General features: G+C 44.6%; 1 protein-coding gene across 4 annotated transcripts in view; it reads left to right on the top strand.

Moving 5' to 3' along the window:
• Positions 1 to 835: 835 nt before the first annotated feature.
• DMXL2 (Dmx like 2) overlaps positions 836 to 20717 on the top strand; it is a 176447-nt gene continuing 156565 nt past the window's right edge. For all 4 annotated transcript variants that reach the window (XM_008269002.5, XM_051821996.3, XM_051821997.3 and 1 more), the window contains exon 1: positions 836 to 1140. In XM_008269002.5, the coding sequence (XP_008267224.4) occupies positions 1054 to 1140 (87 nt within the window). In that variant the 5' untranslated portion in view covers positions 836 to 1053. The remainder of the gene's footprint in view (positions 1141 to 20717) is intronic.

Below are 20717 nucleotides of genomic sequence, written 5' to 3'. Positions count from 1 at the left end.
AGTTGAGCAGACAGTCTGGGAAATCAGGCGATTCTGCAAATCCATGACATCACTCATGGAAAAACCAGAAATCTAGAGGAGTCACCGCTCTCCAGGGGGACCTTGCACCGGCTGCAATAACCCTGACAAAAAGGTGGCAGCAAAATACTCCGCTGCCGGAGGAGTTCGGCTTTCCTCAGAGCCGCAAGATGCAAAATAAGCGATCGTGGGCGTTGTACTGTTAACAAGACCTCAGGCGCTACCCTTTCCCGAGGTGGAATTTCCCAGTGACGGCGTCCTTGTCTGAGGTCAGCGGCACTGACCATCCATCAAGTCCTGCAGCCGGGGACAGACTGGACTCACAGCAGAGCCAGTCCGCGGCTGTGCGTGCCGCGGGAACCCGACTGCGGCGGGGCTCCGCGCGTCCCCCGCGCCGCCCCGCCCCCGGCGGCCGCAGCCCCAGAAGAGCCAAGGGAACTCCCGCACGTCTGCGCGCGCAATCCCAGGACGAAGGGTCTGCGCGGCGCGCGCTGTTGCCCTGGAAACCGCTGCGCGCGCACGCGCACAGGCGGGGCGAGATGGGGGGAACGGAGAGGACTGCGCTGGGAGCGTAGCGGCGGGAGGAGGCCTTCCCCTTCCACTCCTCCTCCTCCGACCCCGAGCGGCGCGTGCCGGAGGGGGGACGTGCGCACGCCGCCCCTCTCCCGCAGGCGGGACGTCCCTTCTGCCGCACGCGCCCAGCTCGCGCGCGCGCGCGCGCTCCCCCGAGAGCCCTCCCCCGCCTCACACGCACCCTTGCGCTCCTCCCGCATTTGTGCGCCGGTGCGGCAGGCAGTGGGAGCATCCGGGCCTTTCAGCAGCCGAGCGGCGACCCGGCGGCGGCGGTCGAGGAGCTCCCATGGCAGGGAGGAGGCGGGGGGAAGGCGAGAAGGGGGCGAGGCGTTAAGCCGGAGCCGCCGCGGGGTGGGTCCCGAGGGAGGCGGCTGGGGCAGCGGCTCTCGCGGCCGCAGGAGGGCCGGGCGCGGGGCTCAGCGCCCCTCTCGTGCGTTCCTCTCTCCGGCCCGGGCTCCGGAGATGCATCTGCATCAGGTCCTCACCGGGGCTGTCAACCCTGGAGACAACTGCTACTCTGTGGGCAGCGTCGGGGATGTCCCCTTCACGGTGAGCTGCGGCCGGGGAGCAGGGGGCCTAAGGGGCGGAGCGCGGGGGCTGGGACCCCCGGGGGCTGTGAAGTGTTGGCGGGCCCCGCCCGTGCCCCCTTTGCAGCCTCAGGGTTGAGTTTCCTCGCGGGGTGAGGTAGGGGGGAGCCGTGGCTCTGTGTGCAGGAGATTCCCCGACAGGGGAAAAGGATTAGGAACCCCCCGGCTCAATGCCCTCAGCCAGCGGGCCCCGGTGACTGGCTGGACTGGAAGGTTCCTCCTTGGGTCTGCGGTGGAGGAAGGGGATTGCAGCCGTTGGATGCCCAGCGCGTCGGGTTCGCACCTGCTCTCGGCGTGGAGGAGCAGACACTGGGTTTTCGCGTCCGGGAGCGGAGGCGATGCTGCGCCTTGGCTCCCCCTCCTGCCCGTGCTGCTCCGGCAGCCAGGAGCTGCAGCTGGAGCCCGTGGCTTTAAACCCGATCCTCTGCCCTTCCTGATACACAGTCTTCATGCCAACAGGAAGACAGGCGCATTTTTCGTCTGCCCCGAAAGACGTAGAATGGAAGGGTTAGAGGGACAGTTGCTCGGGGAGCTATCATGTTTATCACGAGGTCACAGTTTGCTAACCCTACTAGGTAATATTTTAATCTGCTTGCAAGGTTGGCTGCTTTTTGTTTGTATTTTAAACTATGGCAGTTTGCAGATTTCATGACAGTGTTTTTCTTGTTTGTGCGAAGAAAGTGAATGTAAACATAAGGATTTAGAACCCCCCCCCCCAAATCTAAATGAAACACGTTTCTAAACCAGATTGACCCTATCAGCTCTAAACCCAGCCCCAGAGCTTCCTTTACTCATGGACTCCTGTGCATTAGCCTGAGTTCTTTTTAAAAATTAAATTTCTAAGTCGTTCTTAGAAGGAACGGTAGGCAACAAGATCTCGATTAAATACAGGTTGTTATTGATCACCATTCTGCTTAGTGAAATTGGGAGTAGCTTAATGGTATGCTTTTTAGACAGGAGGAAATGCTCGGATCCAGTATTTGCTTTCCAACAGCATGTTCCTAAAACTGCAGAAATTAAAAAAATAAAAAGCTCCAGCAAAACTGCAGAATCATTATGTAGCAGTGCATTCTGGAACAGAATTTATTTGCCTTTCATTGTTTTGTGGTCCATTAACCCCACAAGATCACTTTTAGGACTTTTTAATTCTAGATGTAATCAACTGTCTTTACTCTGGTTTAGAGCAAACCCTTTACAAATACGATTTGCCTGGCTAATATTGTTAAACCCATTGCTATCAATGGTGTCATCTGTGTTTGTTTTGTGTACAGGTGATTTACGGTATCTGTATAGAACTGATCTTGGAGTTGAAATGTGTAGAGAATTGTTGGGGGATAGAGAGAAGAAATTTTCCTATTCCCCAGTTTGTAGATTGGAAGGAAGATCCCCAGGGTTAAAAGTGAGCTCCCTTCCCGAAGAAACAAATCTGTAACCTTTGGTTAGTGAGTGTTTCCCCACCAACATGATGGGGCCAGTGGTTGCTTCTGTCTGTCAGGGAGTGTTGTCTCAAGGTGCGGCGGGTATAGAGGCTAAACAGGTGCAGGTGCAGTCTGGCAAAGCCAGTGTAAGAACTGCTAGTGATGTGCAGGTGTGGTTCTGCTGTAGGGAACCCATGACCGGGTGGCGGAATCATTTTCAAGTCATCTTCCACCTCCCTCATTCAAGCTGTCACCACGTCTAGCTGCCTCTCGGTAGTGTCTGTCAGATTCACCCCTTGTCGTGTCCTTAGGCATCACCTATAATAGGACCTTAATTTGTATGAATGTAAAAGCTTCCAAGTTCTCTGACTCTGATATCTGATCACTTCAGTTTATCCTCTGTGTGGCTGCTAGGTTAATTTTCTTTAAATATCATTTCATTGTATCACTCTTGGCTTCAGAATCTGCATGCAGTTTTTTTCATTAACTGTTTGGAAATTGAAATGTGTCAAATATTCGTCTGTTTTCTACTCTGATTATATGCAGGCTTCACCTTGGCCCCTGTGTTGTAAACGAAGCTTCTTAGTCTAACCTAGATTTTTACATTGCAATAAGAGTCTTTGCTTTTCATTTTCCTAAATAAGACTCAAAATTTAGCTTGTTTAGGTTGCTTGCATGTGACACTGTTATCTTGGCCCTTTGACAAATACAATTCAAACTCATTTTGCATGCTATCTCATTTTAATATCCTAGTTTTGGATGCATTGATCCAGTTATGATTTTGCTGTGAACTAGAAGTGACCTTTTTGGCTCTATAAAAAATAATTTGCTTAAAAAATGAGAACACTCCATTTTCAAGCAATCTGGAATCAACTAACATATTTGTATTTGAATGCTTAATTTGGAAAGTAAGAAAAATTTTAAAAATAAGTAAAGTTCTTTTACATAGAGCATTGCTATTTAATTTTTATAGCAATCAGATGAAAAAACTTTAATTCAGGGTCAGATGACTAAAATGAGGACCAGCCGGGTCTGGAAGGAGGGTCTTGTGACTTATCATCTGGAGGACTTTTCTGGGTATTACTCGTGTTTCCTTCTTTTCTGAGTGCCTGCTCTGAAGAGGGCGTGAGTGTGTGTGTGTGTGTGTGTGTAGAAGGAAAAACTGTCTTGTGCTTAGCTAACCAGTGTTTCCTGGCTTATGGATTGTTTCATGGTAACCTGAAGGCCTTTAGGGAGCTAATTTATTTTAGAGTCTGTAAACTGAACATTTTTGAAGAATACAGTTGTTTAAAAAGTATTTTTGAAGTGTTTATGACATTGAAGTATGTTGTACATTTCTTTCTGCATGGTGGTTGGTCTGATTGAGCTATGAAAGTCTGCCCAGTAATGCCATGATGTCCTGGTTTGTGTTACATTGACCCAGTGATGTGTGTAGTTTTAGGGGTAGTATATAAGGTATGATGACTTTTACTTGTGCTTATGGGCAGTTATTAGCAGTTCTTTAATGTTTGAAAATTTATTTTTCCTTGTTTGAAAGGCAGAGAGAGACAGACACAGAGATCGTGGCATTTTCTGATTTATTCCCAAATGCCTGCAGTAGCCAAACTGGGCCAGGCTGAACCCAGGAGCTGGGAACTCAGTCTGGGTCTCCCACGTGGGTGACAGGGACACAATTACTTGAGCTATCGTTTGCTATCTTCCAGTATGCATTATCAGGAAGCTGGAATGGAGAGCAGAGCTGGGACTTGAACCCAAGCACTCTATTGTGGGATGTGGGTTTCCCAAGTGGGAGTTTAATTGCTGCACCAAGCGCCCAATCCAACAGTAGTTCTTGTAAGCACTCAGTTGCTGTTTGTAAATATGAGTATAATTGTATATATCACATTTGAAAAGATTGCTCTTTGGGGGTAGGCATTATGGTGTAGCAGGGTAAGCCACCACTTGGGACACCCAAATCCCACGTAGACGTGCCTGGGATTGGGTCCCACTTCTGCTTCCAATACAGTTTCCTGCTGTTGCGCCTGTTAGGCAGCCAGTGATGCCCCAATTACTTGGATTCCTGCCACCCACATGAGAGATGTGGATAGAGTTCCTGGCCCCTGGCTTCAGCCTGGCCTAGACTTGGCTGTGTGGGTACCTGACGTGTGTGTGTGTGTGAATCAGTGGATAGAAGAGCTCTCTCTCTGTCTCTCCCTGTCCGTCACTCTGACTTTAATGTAAACGACCACAACAACAAAGCTTTTTTAAAGGTTCATGAAAAAAAGAATTTTAAACAATTACAGTTTGATCAATCTTTTCTTTTTTTAAAGATTTATTTTATTTATTTGAAAGAGTTATAGAGGTAGAGGCAGAGAGGTCTTCCGTCTGCTGGTTCACTCCCCAGATGGCCACAACGGCTGGAGCCATGCCAATCAGAAGCCAGGAGCTTCTTCTGGGTCTCCCACGTGGGTGCAAGGGTCCAAGGACTTGGGCCATCTTCCACTGCTATCCCAGGCCATAGCAGAGAGCTGGATCGGAAGAGGAGCAGCCCAGACTAGAACCAGGACTAGAACTGGCACCTGTATGGGATGCCGGTGCTTCAGGCCAGGGCTTTAACCCACTGCACCATAGTGCCAGCCCCTAATCTGTTCTTTTCAAGGTGAGATTAAGTTCTTCAGATATTATTACCCTGTAGTAAGTCAGTTGTGGGTCATCCAAGGAGATGATGTGTGTGTGAGCTTTGTTATACTTAAAAAATTTATTTTTTTGAAAGGCGAAGTTACAGAGAGAGAGGGAGAGTAGAGAAAGATCTTTATTTGCTGGTTCATTCTCCAGATGGCCTTAATAGCTGACGCTAGGAACCAGGAATTTTGGGTCTCCCTCGTGGGTGGCAGGGACCCAGCCACTTGGGCCATCTTCTGCTGCTCTCCCGGGTCCATTAGCAGGGAGCTGGATTGAAAGTGAAGCAGCTGGGGCTGGTCCTGTGGCATAGAGGGTAAAGCCGCCACCTGTGATGCCGGCATCCAGTTTGCGTATCAGTTTGAGTCCTGGCTGCTCTACTTATGATCCAGCTCCCTGCTGGGAGATTGGGAAAAGCAGCAGAGGATGGCCAAGTGTTTGGGCCCCTGCCACCCACATGAGAAAGCCAGATGAAACTCCTGGCTCTTGGCTTTAGTTTGGTTTATCCATGGCTGTTGCAGCCACTTGGGAATGAGCCAATGGATGGAAGATCTCTCTCTCTTTCCTCTTAATTTGTCCATTTCTGGGACTCTGATTTTTAAATAAAATGAATAAAACTTAAGAAAGGAGAGTAGCCGGGACTCAATGCAGCGCCATATGGGATGCTGGTGTCACAGGTGATGGCTTAATATGATGTACCACTATGCCAGCCCCTGAGCTTTAATATCTTTTATTTTGCTTTTTTTAAAAAATTTATTTGAGAGGCAGAGTTACAGAGAGGCAGAGGCAGAGAGAGATAGAGAAGGAAAGTCTTCCATCCATTGGTTCACTCCCCAGATGGCCGCAATGGCTGGAGCTGCACCAATCTGAAACCAGGAGCTTCTTCTGGGTCTCCCACGTGGGTGCAGGGGCCCAAGGACTTGTGCCATCTTCTGCTGCTTTCCCAGGCCATAGCAGAGAGCTGGATCAGAAGTGGAGCAGCCGGGACTCGAACTGGACCCCTTATGGGATGCCGGCACTGCAGGCAGCGGCTTTACCTGCTATGCCACAGCGCCAGCCTCCTTTATTTTGCTTTTAAGACATTTATAATTTCTCCTCAGATAAGTGAGGTTTTATGAAGTATATATTCTCATTTATGTTATTATTTGTTATTGCTTTCTTGAAAAGTAATCTTTAGTTTTTTTTTTTGCTTTGTAAAAAAATTATAAGAATGATTCATGATGGTTATGACTAAAATTAAAAATTTTCAACAGTTTACTCTCAGGAGCAGACTGCTTGTATTTTCAGATGTATAGAGGTATTAATACAATAATAATATATATTAATATTATATATGATATTCCAATGTGATGGGAATACACATTGATCAGTTTATAAAAATTAGCAAGTTATTTCCACTTTTACAGAGTTTATAATATACTGGCAGAGATTAAAAATGGTGTACATAATTATAATGAAAGGCCATTGGAAGAGATCGTACGTAGTTGGAAACATAAGAAAAAGTTTCTTGGAAGATTGAGATGTGGAGAGACACAGAAAGGTGTTAGGACTTTCTGATGGTAAGCACAGCAAAAGCCAAGAAATGGTGTAATATAAAGAATGAATTATTAGGTGACTATTCTGTTTACAAAAATGATTTTTAAAAAGCCATTGGGGGCTGGCGCTGTGGCGTAGCGTGTGAGGCTGCTGCCTGCAGTGCCGGCATCCCATATGGGTGCTGGTTTTAGTCCTGGTTGCTCCACTTCTGATCTGGCTCTCTGCTATGGCCTGGGTAAGCAGTGGAAGGTGGCCCAAGTCCTTGGGCCCCTGCACCCACGTGGGTGAACTGGAGGAGGCTCCAGGCTCCTGGCTCCTGGCTCCTGGGTTTGGATCAGCTCAGCCAATTGGGGAGTGAGCCAGCAGATGGAAGACCTGTCCTTCTCTCTCTGTGTAACTTTGACTTTCAAATAAATAAGATAAATCTTTATAAAAAAAAAAAACATGGGATTTTGTCATTTCATAGCAAACACCCTTAGAATGTTTTTTTTTTTTTTTTTTTTTTTTGACAGGCAGAGTGGACAGTGAGAGAGAGAGACAGAGAGAAAGGTCTTCCTTTGCCGTTGGTTCACCCTCCAATGGCCGCCGCGGCTGGCACGCTGCGGCCGGCGCACCGCGCTGATCCGATGGCAGGAGCCAGGAGCCAGGTGCTTTTCCTGGTCTCCCATGGGGTGCAGGGCCCAAGCACCTGGGCCATCCTCCACTGCACTCCCTGGCCACAGCAGAGGGCTGGCCTGGAAGAGGGGCAACCGGGACAGAATCCGGCACCCCGACCGGGACTAGAACCCGGTGTGCCGGCGCCGCTAGGCGGAGGATTAGCCTAGTGAGCCGCGGCGCCGGCCACCCTTAGAATGTTGAAAGATAAAATTTACAAACATTATCTATAGGTTTTTTTTTTTTTTTTGGTCAGAAAACTGTGATAACTTGACATTTTTTGTTTGTGTTACCTGTTTTATTTGTTATTAAAGTGCTACCAGAAGGTTAGTATGAATAAAAAAAACCACTCATTTAAAAATTAGATAATGTTATATGACATCTTCTTATGCTTTACTGTAGTGTAATATTTTTGTCATAGGATTATGGACAATACCAGATTTCGAAAATAATCCATTTTACCAGGTGAGTGTTTAGATTAGTGGTTAAAAGATACTGATTAAGATGCTGGTGCTCCATGTTGGAGTACCTGGGTTTGATCCCTGGTCCTGGCTCCTGACTCCAGCTTCCTGAGAATGCAGACCCTGCAAAGCAGTGGTGATAGCTCAAAGAAAATGGGTTTCTTGGCTGGTGCCGCGGCTCACTAGGCTAATCCTCCGCCTTGCAGCGCCGGCACACCGGGTTCTAGTCCCAGTTGGGGCGCTGGATTCTGTCCCGGTTGCCCCTCTTCCAGGCCAGCTCTCTGCTGTGGCCAGGGAGTGCAGTGGAGGATGGCCCAAGTGCTTGGGCCCTGCACCCGCATGGGAGACCAGGATAAGTACCTGGCTCCTGCCATCGGATCAGCGTGGTGTGCCTGCCGCAGTGTGCCGGCCGCAGTGGCCATTGGAGGGTGAACCAACGGCAAAGGAAGACCTTTCTCTCTGTCTCTCTCTCTCACTGTCCACTCTGCCTGTAAAAAAAAAAAAAAAAGAAAAAAGAAAAAAAAAAAAGAAAATGGGTTTCTGCCACTCAAGTAGGAGACCTGGATTGTTCCTGGCTCCCAGGTTTGGCTTTGGCCTGGCACAGCCCCAGGCCGTTGAAGACAGTTGAGGAAGGGGATAGCAGCTCTCTGTCCATTTGTCTGTCTCTCTTGCAAATAAATAAAGATAATAAATAAGAAAATGACCTATCTGTTTATACATTGTACCAAATGTTTGTAGAACAGACAGTTATGCTAGGCTTTTGGGAATTAAAACAGACCCGAAACACAAGAAGACATGGGTCTGATTTTAGGGAGTTTATTAAAGAATTGTAGAAACCTAGCAATGTAATCAAGTTAAGACTTGTAGTTAGTCACAGCCAGCCTGGGAAAGACTGCCCAGTGATGTTGTGATGTCCTGATTTGTGCTGTATTGACACAGCTGGCCTGCTCTGGTTGTGGGACTGTAGGAGGGGAATGGTGGGGGGGTTGCACAGAAAAATGCTTCTGTGCTGTCTGGTTACTAATATGCATAACAACATACCTGTTGACAACCTATGCTCAGAGTAAAGGTAAAGACAAGTCAAAAAAATTAGAATGGACTTATTTTTCTAAGAGAAATTGGACGGTTCTTGGAGTGTGGCTTCTTGTTTCTTTTTGTTCAGTGTTTAAAGTTGGTGGGGCCTGTGCTTCCTGTCCACCCCTACATGAACACACAGTTGTAGAGCTATGTGGAGGCGGTTATTTGCCTCCCTGCTGGTGGGAAGCCTCCTGGCAGGGTTCTGAGTGAAGCCTTCCCCTCTAAGGGGGTCACAGACCACTTACCTATCTGTGTGATCTTGGCTAAGTCACTTTTCGCGTTGTCAAGTGAAGTTCTAAATTAGGAACTCTTTTAAGTACACAGACCTTGAATGAGCATGATATAGACTTCGTTTAGAGATTTCCAGGGGCCAAAAGAGAAACTGGAGCAGAAACAGAGCGGTTGTGGTGACACAGAGGTCGGGTGTCTTTGTTTGTGCCCCCCTCCTCCTATCTAGGAGACTGTTGGTTGACTTTGCAGTCCGGGAGTCTCACCTCCTTTCTGGCTCGGTGGCAGTGGGCAGTGGGTCCGAGGTAGTGGGGTCTGTGAGTGAGTCTGTTTTTGGACTTAGGGCTGCAGAGGAGGCTCTTCCTTGTGGCTGTGTCCTCGGAACCTGGCGCAGGGTGCAGTGCTTGCCTGGGACTGTCATAGTACAGTGTGGGATGGGAGGTGGGACCGGTGCTCCTTAGGCAGCCCTTCCCCGCTCCCCAGCATCTTTAATCCTTTATGTTCTGTTCTTCGGATTTGCTGTATGGAATTTGCTTTAGAAATTGTAATCAGAGTGTCTAGAGTCTCAGGACATTTTTAGAACAAATCAGAGTTTCAATATTTAATCATCAAAAAGAGCACAGGATGTTGGGCAAAAGCCACAGTGGCATAGTGGAAAAACAAGTCATGCCTGACCAATTTAATTTCCTTCTGTGATAGGAAACCAAGCACTATATAAAAAAGGACAGTACTAGAGAATATCTGCAATTCAGATTTCCTAAGGCATTTCTGGCTTGTTGCTTATTTCTCTAGTTTGGAAGCCAGGTATGTTAGTAGAAATTATAGTTTTCAATCTTTTTTACTCTGTGGAATCCATTTGTATATATTTTTGCCCTGGAATCTTAATTCATGATATGGCAGATTGGGACCTGTTAGAGCAGCTCTGACTTACACTGGTGCTGTGACTGTATTTTTCTTCTCTTAGAGATAGCTCCTGTAGCCCTGGGGCTTAAAACTCCTTGTCTGCATTTTAAATTCTCAGACCTCATTTCGTGATTGCTGAGGGCTTCTTTAATGTTCTTTACCCCCAACTTGAAGCACCTAAGAACTGTGATGATTGTCTTAATATCCCCTGATAGGGAGGTCAGTAGGTATAAAGATGGCAGACAGAGCCAGAGCCCTCTAAACATTGTGGCTATTTGGTGGGATGATTTGAAAGGCATAAATACTACCCTGTTAGGTGGGTTATCATTGGAAATAAGTTCCTTTTGATTGATTTTCTTTACTTTCTTTAAAAGTTGATAACCTGTTAGGAGTAATAACGTTTAACTTAGTTCCAACCAAACCATTTCTTCCTGTGACTTTAGGGAAAACCAAGTCTGTAAGGGCATTTTGCATGTGGAAATAGATGGATGCAAAAAACATAAAAATTCTGGCTTAGACCCAGTTTACAGATACATGTGGTTCCTATGTAACAGTTAGGAGGATCCAGTTAGCGGGAGGCTTTCAAATGATTACACACCCTACTCCAAGCTTTTTCCATCATTCTTTTGTTGTGGATGAATAGTCAGTGTTCTGGCAAAGCTACTTCCTCTATTTTTATACCATTTGCTCTACAGTGGGGACAATCTCATCTCCCAGGGACATTTGACAATTTCTAGGGACATTTTTTAAAAAAGATTTATTTACTTATTTGAGAGGCAGCGTTACAGACAGAGAGAAGGAGAGACACAGATGTCTTCCATCCACTGATTCTCCCCAAATGGCTGCTACAGCTGGAGCTGAGCCGATCTGAAGCTGGGAGCCAGGAGCCAGGAGCCTCTTTTGGGTCCTGGAAATGTTTTTGATTGCTTTGACTAGGGGTGGTGGATTGGGGCATCTGGTGAGGAGAGGCCATAGGTATTGGTAAACATCCCACAGTGCATTGAACACCCTCCATGACAAAGAATTGTCCAGCCCCAAATGTCAGTGTGCCAGAGTTGTGAGCAATCCTGTTTTATACCCTGGGTTGCCCATTCTCTCTTTTCTCCTTAAGGGCGTTACTCTGCCAGTTTCCCCTTCCTCTCCTGTGAAATTGCTTTTCCTGCTCAGAAATAACTTTCATCATTCAGCTGTCTGCTGTGCTTAGGGGCTCCTTGTCAGCCTGACTTCAGACTTTGGTATCCAGATGTTTCTGTGCTATCTCCTGCTTGTGTGTCTCAACACCTATCACAGAGTCCCAGCCTCGTGATAGTCTTCTCCAGCCTTCTGGAAATAACAATTTCATTTTTTCTAGTTCCCTTGTAACTTATCTTTTCCATTTGTACATCATTATCTAGTGTTAGAGTTTGTTGGCGATCCCTTTAAAATGCATCTGGAATCTAATGACTTCCCACCGTCTCTGCTGCTGCTACCCTGGTCTGAGGTGCTATCATTTCTTTCCTGGCTTCTGGTTGTAGATCTTAAATTATCTTCCTGCCTTTTCTGCCTGTAGTCTTATCTTCTTCAGTTATTCTCAGCACAGTAGTGTATCTTGTTAGTCCTTGTACAACACTGTCATGGGACTTTTCTTATTCTGAATAAATTCATTGCCTTTTACTCATATTTCTTTGGCATCCAGTTATAATCTGTTTCAAAAGAAGTACTCATAAATTAGTAACTGGAAAGGGCATTTACTATACCACAGTCTTATGGTAAGCACAGTTACTAGTGTAATAAGGCTATTATTTATGACACTTATTGATACAGTTGAATTGCATTAAGTAATGTAGAAAAGTCAATTTTAGCAGGATGGGAGACCTGATAGAATACACTGTTGGTCTAGTTGAATCCAAGGTTGTGTATTAATGTGTCAACAGGAATTGACAGACTGTTCCTTTCAGGCAGGTCTCAAATGTTCCTCAGTTACGCTTTTGCCAGACATCAATACACAACAAATTGGAGATTAAGGCCTTATCTACAAATACAGTAAGGGGGGTTAGAGCTTGAACCTGTCCATTTTGAGGGGCTACAGTTTAGTCCATAACACGTGTTAACAATCAAGCTGAGCTGAGTGCACCTACAATTGACAGTTGAGAAGCATGACAGACATATGCATGAGGTTGCCACCCCATTGGATAATGATCTGAACCCTGTCAAGGAGTGCTCTTGAAGAGAAGCAAGATGCTCTTAGAGTAGTTTTTTTTTCTAAGATTTAATTAATTTATTTGAAAGGCAGAGTTATAGAGAGAGGGAGGGAGGGAGAAAGGGTCTTCCATCTGCTGGTTCACTCCCCAGTTGGCCACAACGGCTGGAGCTGCACTGATCCAAAGCTAGGAGCTTCTTCTAGTTCTCCCATGTGGATGCATGGAAGGGCCCAAGTACTTGGGCCATCCTCCATTGCTTTCCCAGGCACATTAGCAGAGAGCTGGATTGGAAGAGGAGCAGCCGGGACACAAACTGGTGCCCGTTCAGGATGCTAGCACTGCAGGTGGAGGCCTAGCCCACTACTCCACCGTGCCATGCCATTAAGGATTTTTAAGAATGTGCTAATTCAGGAGCTGGTGCTATGGTGAAACGGGTAAAATCGCCACCTGCAGTGCTGGTATCCCATATGGGCGCCAGTTCGACTCCCGACTGCTCCACTTCAGATACAGCTCTTTGCTGTGGCCTGGGAAAGCAGTAGCAGATGGCCCAAGTCCTTGGGCTCTGCACCCACGTGGGAGACCTGGAAGAGGCTCCTGGCTCCTGGCTTTGGATTGGTGCAGCTCTGGCTGTTGTGGCCATCTGGGGAGTGAACCAGTGAACGGAAGACTCTCTCTCTCTCTCTCTCTGCCTCTGCCTCTGCCTCTGCCTCTCTGTAACTCTGCCTTTGAAATAAATCTTTTTTTTTTTTAAAGACTGCTAATTCTTAAACAGTTGAAACATTCAAACATAGCCATGATGATTTTATACTGGACAAATTTTGCATAGATGTAACTGAAATCCCAATTTGACTTTTGGAAGAAAAGGCAAATAACCATAAAGAACTCAGATTTTTTCATTAAAATTTTTAATTTAATATCTGCATTATATAATACTTAGAATTCAAGACTGTGGAAATATAGAAAATAAAGCTGAAAGTTTCCATTCCCTAGCAGATTTTTTTATTTGAAAGTCAGAGAGAGAGGAGAGACAGAAAGAAGTCTTTCATCTGCTGGTTCACTCCCCAGGTGGCTACAATGCCCAGCGCTGGGCTGACCAAAGCCAGTAACCAGAGCTTCATCCAGATCTCCCATGAGGGTGCAGGGGCCCAAGGAGTTGGATCATCCTCCGCTGCTTTGCCAGGCACATTAGCAGAGAGCTGGATCTGAAGTAGAGCAGCTGGCACTTGAACTGGTGCCTATATGGGATGCCAGTGTTGCAGGCTGTGGCTTTCTTGCTATTCCACAGTGCTGGCCCCTCCCTGGCCAAATTTTGATGAATATAACTTTCTGTCTATTCTTTATTCAAAGAAATATTTGAATGCCTAGGTATTGTGCATACTCTTGCAAAGTAACTGTTAATGGTCACTGTTGTGAAACAGGATGTGGTATATGTTATTGTTACTTATAAATTAGTCTAATTGGATATCGTCTACCAAAGTGATAATTTTGGCCATTTGAACTGTATGTAGCCATTCATTCTGGCAGTGTTTTAATCATCTCATCTGTATGTATATCAGAAATAAAACAACAAACTTTTTTTTTTCATTTATATATTTGAGAGATAGAGTAGGTGAGAGAGAGCTTGAGCTACCTGCTGGTTCATTCCCTAAATGCCTGTAATTGCCAGGGCTAGGCCAGTTGGCAGCTGAGAGTTAGCACCCCAAAATGAGTCTCCTACATGTGTGTCAAGGACCCCAACTATTTGAGCTATCCCTTGCTGCCTCCATAGTACATTACAGCACGGGAGCCGAGATCAGGAGCAGAGCTGGACTCACACCCGGGTCCTCTGATAAAGGTCAGAGGCATCCCAGCTGCTCTGTTGACTGCTTAGCCAAATGCCTGCCCTCAATTTTTGAAAAGTAGGATTAATATCTGTCTTATATGTTAAATTGGTATGTGAAATCAAATCTGGTTTAAATTTAAATCTAGTCTAATACCTTCATTTTGTAGGCGAGGAAACTGATATTGTTCACAAACTAAATGATATAATGAAGGCTACTTAGCTGGACTTGTGACAGAATTAAGACTGGAACCTGAAGTTCCCAGCCCCTCTCTGCCAACTTTTTTCCCTTTTAAAATTTAAGAAGTAACCTACACCCTTGTAAATAATTTGAAAGGTGCAAAATAAAGATAAAATAGTTTGTAATGGTACAATACAGAGATAACCCCCCCTTAACACTTTGATGGACTGAACTGAAGCTGCTTTGAGGACGCTTATATTTGATTTGAGAATGTTTACTTGTACTTTTTAAATAATGAGTTTTAGATGGTTATTTTTCTAAGAATTTATTCTTTTTCTATAGCTTTTCATATTTATTTGAAAATTTATAAGAAGCAACTTTCTTATCTATTGAGGTCTGCAGCCTCCATTCCATTACTTCTTTTCTCAATACTGTTTTGGTTATTTGAGCCCCCCCCCCCTTTAAAGGTTTATTTATTTATTTGAGCCAAAGTTAGAGAGAAGGAGAAAGAGATCAATTTTTCCATCTGCTGGTTCACTCCCCAAGTGACCACAACAGCCAGAGCTGAGCCAATCCAAAGCCAAGAGCCAGGAGCTTCTCCTGGGTCTCCCGTGTGGGTGCAGTGGGCCTAGTACTTGAGCCATTTTCTGCTGTTTTCCCGGGCACATTAACAGGGAGCTGATTGGAAGTGGAACAGCTGGGTCTCAAACCAGCACCCATATGGAATGCCAGCATTGCAGGCAGTGGCTTAACCCACTATGCCACAATGCTGGCCCCAGAGCCTTCTCTTTAACAGAGGTTTGTCAATGTTATTAATCTTTTTATGAAGTATTTTTAAAAATTAAAAAATATTTGAAAGGCAGCGAGAAAGAGATTGACAAAGGGAATTTGCCCAGTTGCTGGTTTGCTGCCCCCATACCTACACTAGCTGGGGCTGGACCAGCCTGAAGCCAGGAGCTGGGAACTCAGCCCTTCTTCATGAATGGATTAATGCTGTCTCATTAATCCACGCTTTCTAGGTCTGGTGGGGCTGGATTAGTTCCCAGGAGATGCCCCTGGTCTTGCTCTCTTGTCTCCTGTCTTGCTGTGTAACCTCGCTCCCTCTTAAATGAGTTCCTGGCAGTGTGCTACCTGCTAAGTTGTGATGTAGCCAGAGGCCCTCACCAGAGGTTGAGCAGATGGGCTGCCTGATTTTGGACTTTGAGCCTCCAAATCCATGAGCAAAGTAGAGCTGTTTTCTGTACAATTTTCCCAGCTTCACATATTTTGTTAAAAGCAACACAAAGTGGATTAAGACAGTCATGAGTATCTCAGCTCAAGTTGCTGGGTGGTTTATCAGAATTTCATGTTTTGGCAGTCCTTGTGCTGTAATTTTTGTTTCCTCTTGCTGAAGAGACCCTCAGATTGCAGTCTAGTTTCCTGTCTGCTTATAAAATGTAAGCTTAGAATGAGGTTTATATGTTTTATATGTGAGTGTCCAGTTGGTTCACCACCATTTGTTGAAAAGCCTTTCTTCATTGAATCGCCATTGTACTTTTAAAAAAGAAAGTTGGCTGTATTTGTGTGTTGAGTCTGTTTTTGGGTTCTCAATTCTGTTCTATTGATTTGTCTACCCCTTTGCCACACTTGGTTACTTACATTTTTAATAAACCTTACAATTGAATAGTGTGCTTTTTTCACCTTTCTTCTCTCTCTCTCTATTACAGTATTCTAGTTCTTTTACCTTTCTATTTAAATTTTAGGATCAATTTGTTTATAGATACAAAAATTCTTTCGATTGCTTTTCTGTTAAATCTGTAGATCAGTTTGAAGAGAATTGATGTCTTTATAAATTTGAATGTTCAGGATATTAGCATGATGTGTATCTGTTTATTTAAATCTTCTTTGATGTTTTTGTCAATGTTTTATACATACAGATTCCATACATTTTTATATGCCAAAGTAGTTTTTCAAAGCTATGGTAAATTATTTATTTTGTAAGCTTTCATTTTCCAATTGTTCATATAGCAATAATTATTTTTGTGTTTTGATTTTGTGTCTTGTTCTTGTGATCTTACCAGCTCTTAGAAGTTTTTTTTTTTTTTTTTTTAACAGGCAGAGTGGACAGTGAGAGAGAGAGACAGAGAGAAAGGTCTTCCTTGCCGTTGGTTCACCCTCCAATGGCCACTGCGGCCGGTGCGCTGCGGCGGTGCACTGTGCTGATCTGATGGCAGGAGCCAGGTACTTATCCTGGTTTCCCATGGGGTGCAGGGCCCAAGTACTTGGGCCATCCTCCACTGCACTCCCTGGCCACAGCAGAGAGCTGGCCTGGAAGAGGGGCAACCGGGACAGAATCCGGCGCCCCGACCGGGACTAGAACCCGGTGTGCTGGCGCCGCAAGGCGGAGGATTAGCCTATTGAGCCGCGGTGCCGGCCAGAAGTTTTTTTTTTTTTTTAAAAGACTTATTTTTTGATTTGAAAGGCAGAGTTACAGAGAGGGAGAGACAGAGAAAAAGAGATCCTGTATCCACTGGTTCACTCCCCAAATGACCACAACAGCCTGTGGCTCCGTCAGGTCTAAGCCAGGGATCCTGAACTCCATCTGGGTCTCCCATGTGGGCAGCTGAGTCCCAGGCACTTGGGCCCTTCTCTGCTGCTTTTTTTCAGGCACACTAGCAGGGAGTCAGACTAGAAGTGGAACAGCCAGGACTTGAGAGCCAGTGCCCAAATGTGATACTGGCATCACAGGTAGTGGCCTAACCTGCTGTGTGCCACAACACTGGCCCTAGGGGTTATTTTAATTTTTTAAAAATTCATTGGGATTATCAATTTAGACAAATTTTCTAAAGCTGCAGTTTGATTTCTTCCTTTCCAATCTGTTAATATTCCAAACAAAAATATTTTTTCTTTTTAAAGATTTTTTTTTTTTTAATTTGAGAGGTAGATCTACAGACAATGAGAGGGAGAGACCGAGAGAAAGGTCTTTCTTTAGTTGGTTCACTCCCCAGATGGCCACAACGGCTGGAGCTGCGCCGATCCGAAGCCAGGAGCCAGGTGCCTCTTCCTGGTCACCCATGCGGGTGCAGGGTTCCAAGGACTTGGGCCACCTTCTGCTGCTTTCCCAGGCCACAGCAGAGAGCTGGATTGGAAGAGGAGAGCAGCTGGGACTCGAACTGGCGCCCATATGGGATGTGGACGCCACAGGCGGTGCGCCACAGTGCAAGCCCCAAAAATCATTTTGACTTACTGCAGTAGATAGGACTTCTACTACTAAGGTTTAAAAAAAAAAATTCTTAAAATTAAGTTGGCAGAAAATCATACATATTTATAGAGTACTGTGATGTTTTGCTACATGTATACATTGTGTAATGTTCAAATCAGAGTAAACACATCTACTCAAAGATTTGACATTTCTTTGACGTGAAACATTCAAAATCATTTTTTCCTAGCTTTCTTGGTTTATTTGGTAGATGCACGTTATAAGGTTGAGAAAGATTTCTTTATTCTTTTTTTTGCTGAACGTATTTTTATCATGAAGGGATCTTGAATATTTTCAAATGCTTTTTTACATCCGTTAATATGATAGTGTATTTTTTCTTATTTACAGTATTAATATGGTGGATTACAGTGATTGAATTTTGAAAATTGAACTAGCCTTGTGTTAACAGTATAAGGCCTATTTCATTATGATATATCATTATTTTTGTTTGGTTTGATTTTGTTTGCTAATATTTTATTGGGCATTCTTATATCTGTGTTCATTAATAATATACATCTTTATATTTTCCCCTTGTACTGTTTTTATATGATTTTGTATCATTGTAATGCTGATTTCATAAAATGAATTTGAAAGTATTTCATCCTTTTTTATTTTCTGTTATGATTGTACAGAATTTGCATAGTTTCCTCTTGGAACGTTATTAGATTTTGCTAGTGAAATTATTTGGGCCTAGAGTTTACTTTTTCAGAAAGTTTTTAACTATCTGATTCTTTAATAGTTGAAGAACTTTTTCAGGAATATATTTCATCTTGGATGTGTTTTTGTCATTTCTAGTTTTAAAGGAATTAGTCTTTTTCATCTATTTAATTTTTGTAGGTTTATGTGCATAGAGTTTATGCATATCATTATTCTTGTAACATATTCAGGACTGGTACTGATGCCCCCTACTTTTAGTCTTGATATTGTTAACTTGTGTCTTTTTTCTTTGTCTGTCTTGCTAGAAGTTTGTATGTTTTACTGATCATCAAACAAGCAGATTTATTTATTCGTATTCTGTATTGCAATTTTTTGTGAATTTATTGATTTCTGCCCTTTATTATTTCTTACCTTCTACATGCTTTCGATTTGTTTTACTTTTACTGATCCACTGAGTTTGAAGCTTAGATTATTGAGTGCCCACTTACACTTCTTTGAGCATTTTTCTGGTAGCCATTTTTAAAAAATTTTATTTATTTGAAAGTCAGAAATAGAGAGCCAGCGAACAGGTGAGAAAGTTTTTCCATCCACTGGTTCACTCCCCAAGTGGCTACATTGGCCAGGGCTGGAAGCCAGAAGCCTGGAGCTTCTTCTGGGTCTCTCCTATGGGGGTGCAGGGGGCCAAATATTTGGACCATCTTCTGCTGCTTTCCCAGGCACATTAGCAGGGAGCTGGATTGAAAGTGGAGCAGCCAGGACTTGAACTGGTGCCCATATGGGATGCCAGCACTTCAGGCAGAGGCTTACCTTCTCTGCCACAGCACTGGCCCCTCTGGTAGCCATTTTAATGTCTTTGTCAGATAATTTCAGTATCTTTTTGTTGGTTGTCTTTTCTCAAGGAAGCAGACATTTTTCTTTTCCATACGCTTAGTATATTTGGGTTATATACTGAATTTTTTTAATAATATGAGACTCTGGGTCTTATGTAAATGTTATGGAGGATATTGATTTTTTTTTTTTTAGCAAAAATTGGCCTAGGTGGATTCAGACTGAAAGTTCTGACCAGCTTTCTGTGAATTGCAGTTTTACGTCAGTTCCATTCTCAAAGCCTTTGCAGTGCTAGTTGAATATATTCTGTCTGTGTGCCATGTAGTGCCCAGTATGGGTCTGGTCTCGCCTGTGGTTTGTTCTCAGAGTCTTTGTTCTGCTGTTTCAGGTAAGCCTCACACCTGTGTAGCTTGGGGTTGAGTCCAGAAGTTTACAAACAAGTTAAGTGAGTAGCTTTTCCAAGCTGTTCCTTTTCTGTGATTTCCTTGATACTCTCTTCTTTCCTGGGCTCCCCTTTGTGGTTCTGCAGCGGGCAAGTTAAGACTTCAGTTGTGCTGCTGTGCACTTCCTGTAACTCTGCCTGTGTACAGTGTGAGTTAGCATTAGGACAGAGAGAAAAGTAACACGGGTCCACCCATTCCCTTGGGACTCTGCTTGGAGTAGAGCTGTGGAGTTACCTGGGATCTGGGTTTGTGAGACAAGAGAAGAAGGAAAAAAGGGATAGACAGGGAACTTTCCCCTCCCTTTCTTTGAAGCAGTGCTGAGTCTCTTTCCCCACTCCTTGAGACAAAAGTAATGACTTCTTTTGGAGCTCATTCTTTTTGCTTCTTGGTTTTATCCTAGTTGAATGCAGGTTGGTAAACCTCAGAGTAAAAATGGGAAATTCTCCTCCGATACATTGGATGTCAAACTCCGTTTTTCTTTCCTAATCCAACCGCTACCATTTACTTTTCAGGAGTGTTCAAGTAGCTGTCCTATTCATTTTGTTTATGTTCTTTTAAAATTTTTAAAAAATATTTATTTATTTATTTGGAAGGCAGAGTTACAGAAATAGAGATACTCCATCCACTGATTTTCTCCCCAAAAGGCTACAGTTGCTGGGGCTGTGCCAGGCTAAAACCAGGAGCCTGAATCTCCACTTATGTCTCCATATGGGTGACAGGGACCCAAGTATTCGGGCCAGCTCATGCTGCCTTTCCAAGCATATTAGCGAGAGCTGGATCAGAAGCAGAGCAGCTGGTTGCTCATATGGGATGCTGGCATCGCAGTTGGCAGCTTAACCTGTTGCACCACAGCACCTGTTCCCTTTGTCCATGTTCTATGGCACCTTTCAGTAGGGAAGACATCATTTATTGTGGTTTCATTATCTTACTTAGTACTGGAACTAAGATGTGATTTTTTTGTTGAATCAAAGAAAATCAAGGACCCAGCAATAAATCTAATTAGTACTTGTACAAGACTTTTTTTTTTTTTTAACAGGCAGAGTGGACAGTGAGAAGAAAGAGAGAAAGAAAGGTCTTCCTTTTTCCGTTGGTTCACCCCACAATGGCCGCTGCGGCCAGTGTACCTCACTGATCTGAAGCCAGGAGCCAGGTGCTTCTCCTGGTCTCCCATGGGGTGCAGGGCCCAAGCACTTGGGCCATCCTCCACTGCACTCCTGGGCCATAGCAGAGAGCTGGACTGGAAGAGGGGCAGCCGGGA

The sequence above is a fragment of the Oryctolagus cuniculus genome, chromosome 12 (assembly GCF_051225735.1).
Source record: "Oryctolagus cuniculus isolate XC-2025 breed Fujian yellow rabbit chromosome 12, ASM5122573v1, whole genome shotgun sequence".
NCBI lineage: Eukaryota > Metazoa > Chordata > Mammalia > Lagomorpha > Leporidae > Oryctolagus > Oryctolagus cuniculus.
Note: the sequence above shows the minus strand (reverse complement) of the source record. Positions and strands in the feature narration are given on the sequence as shown.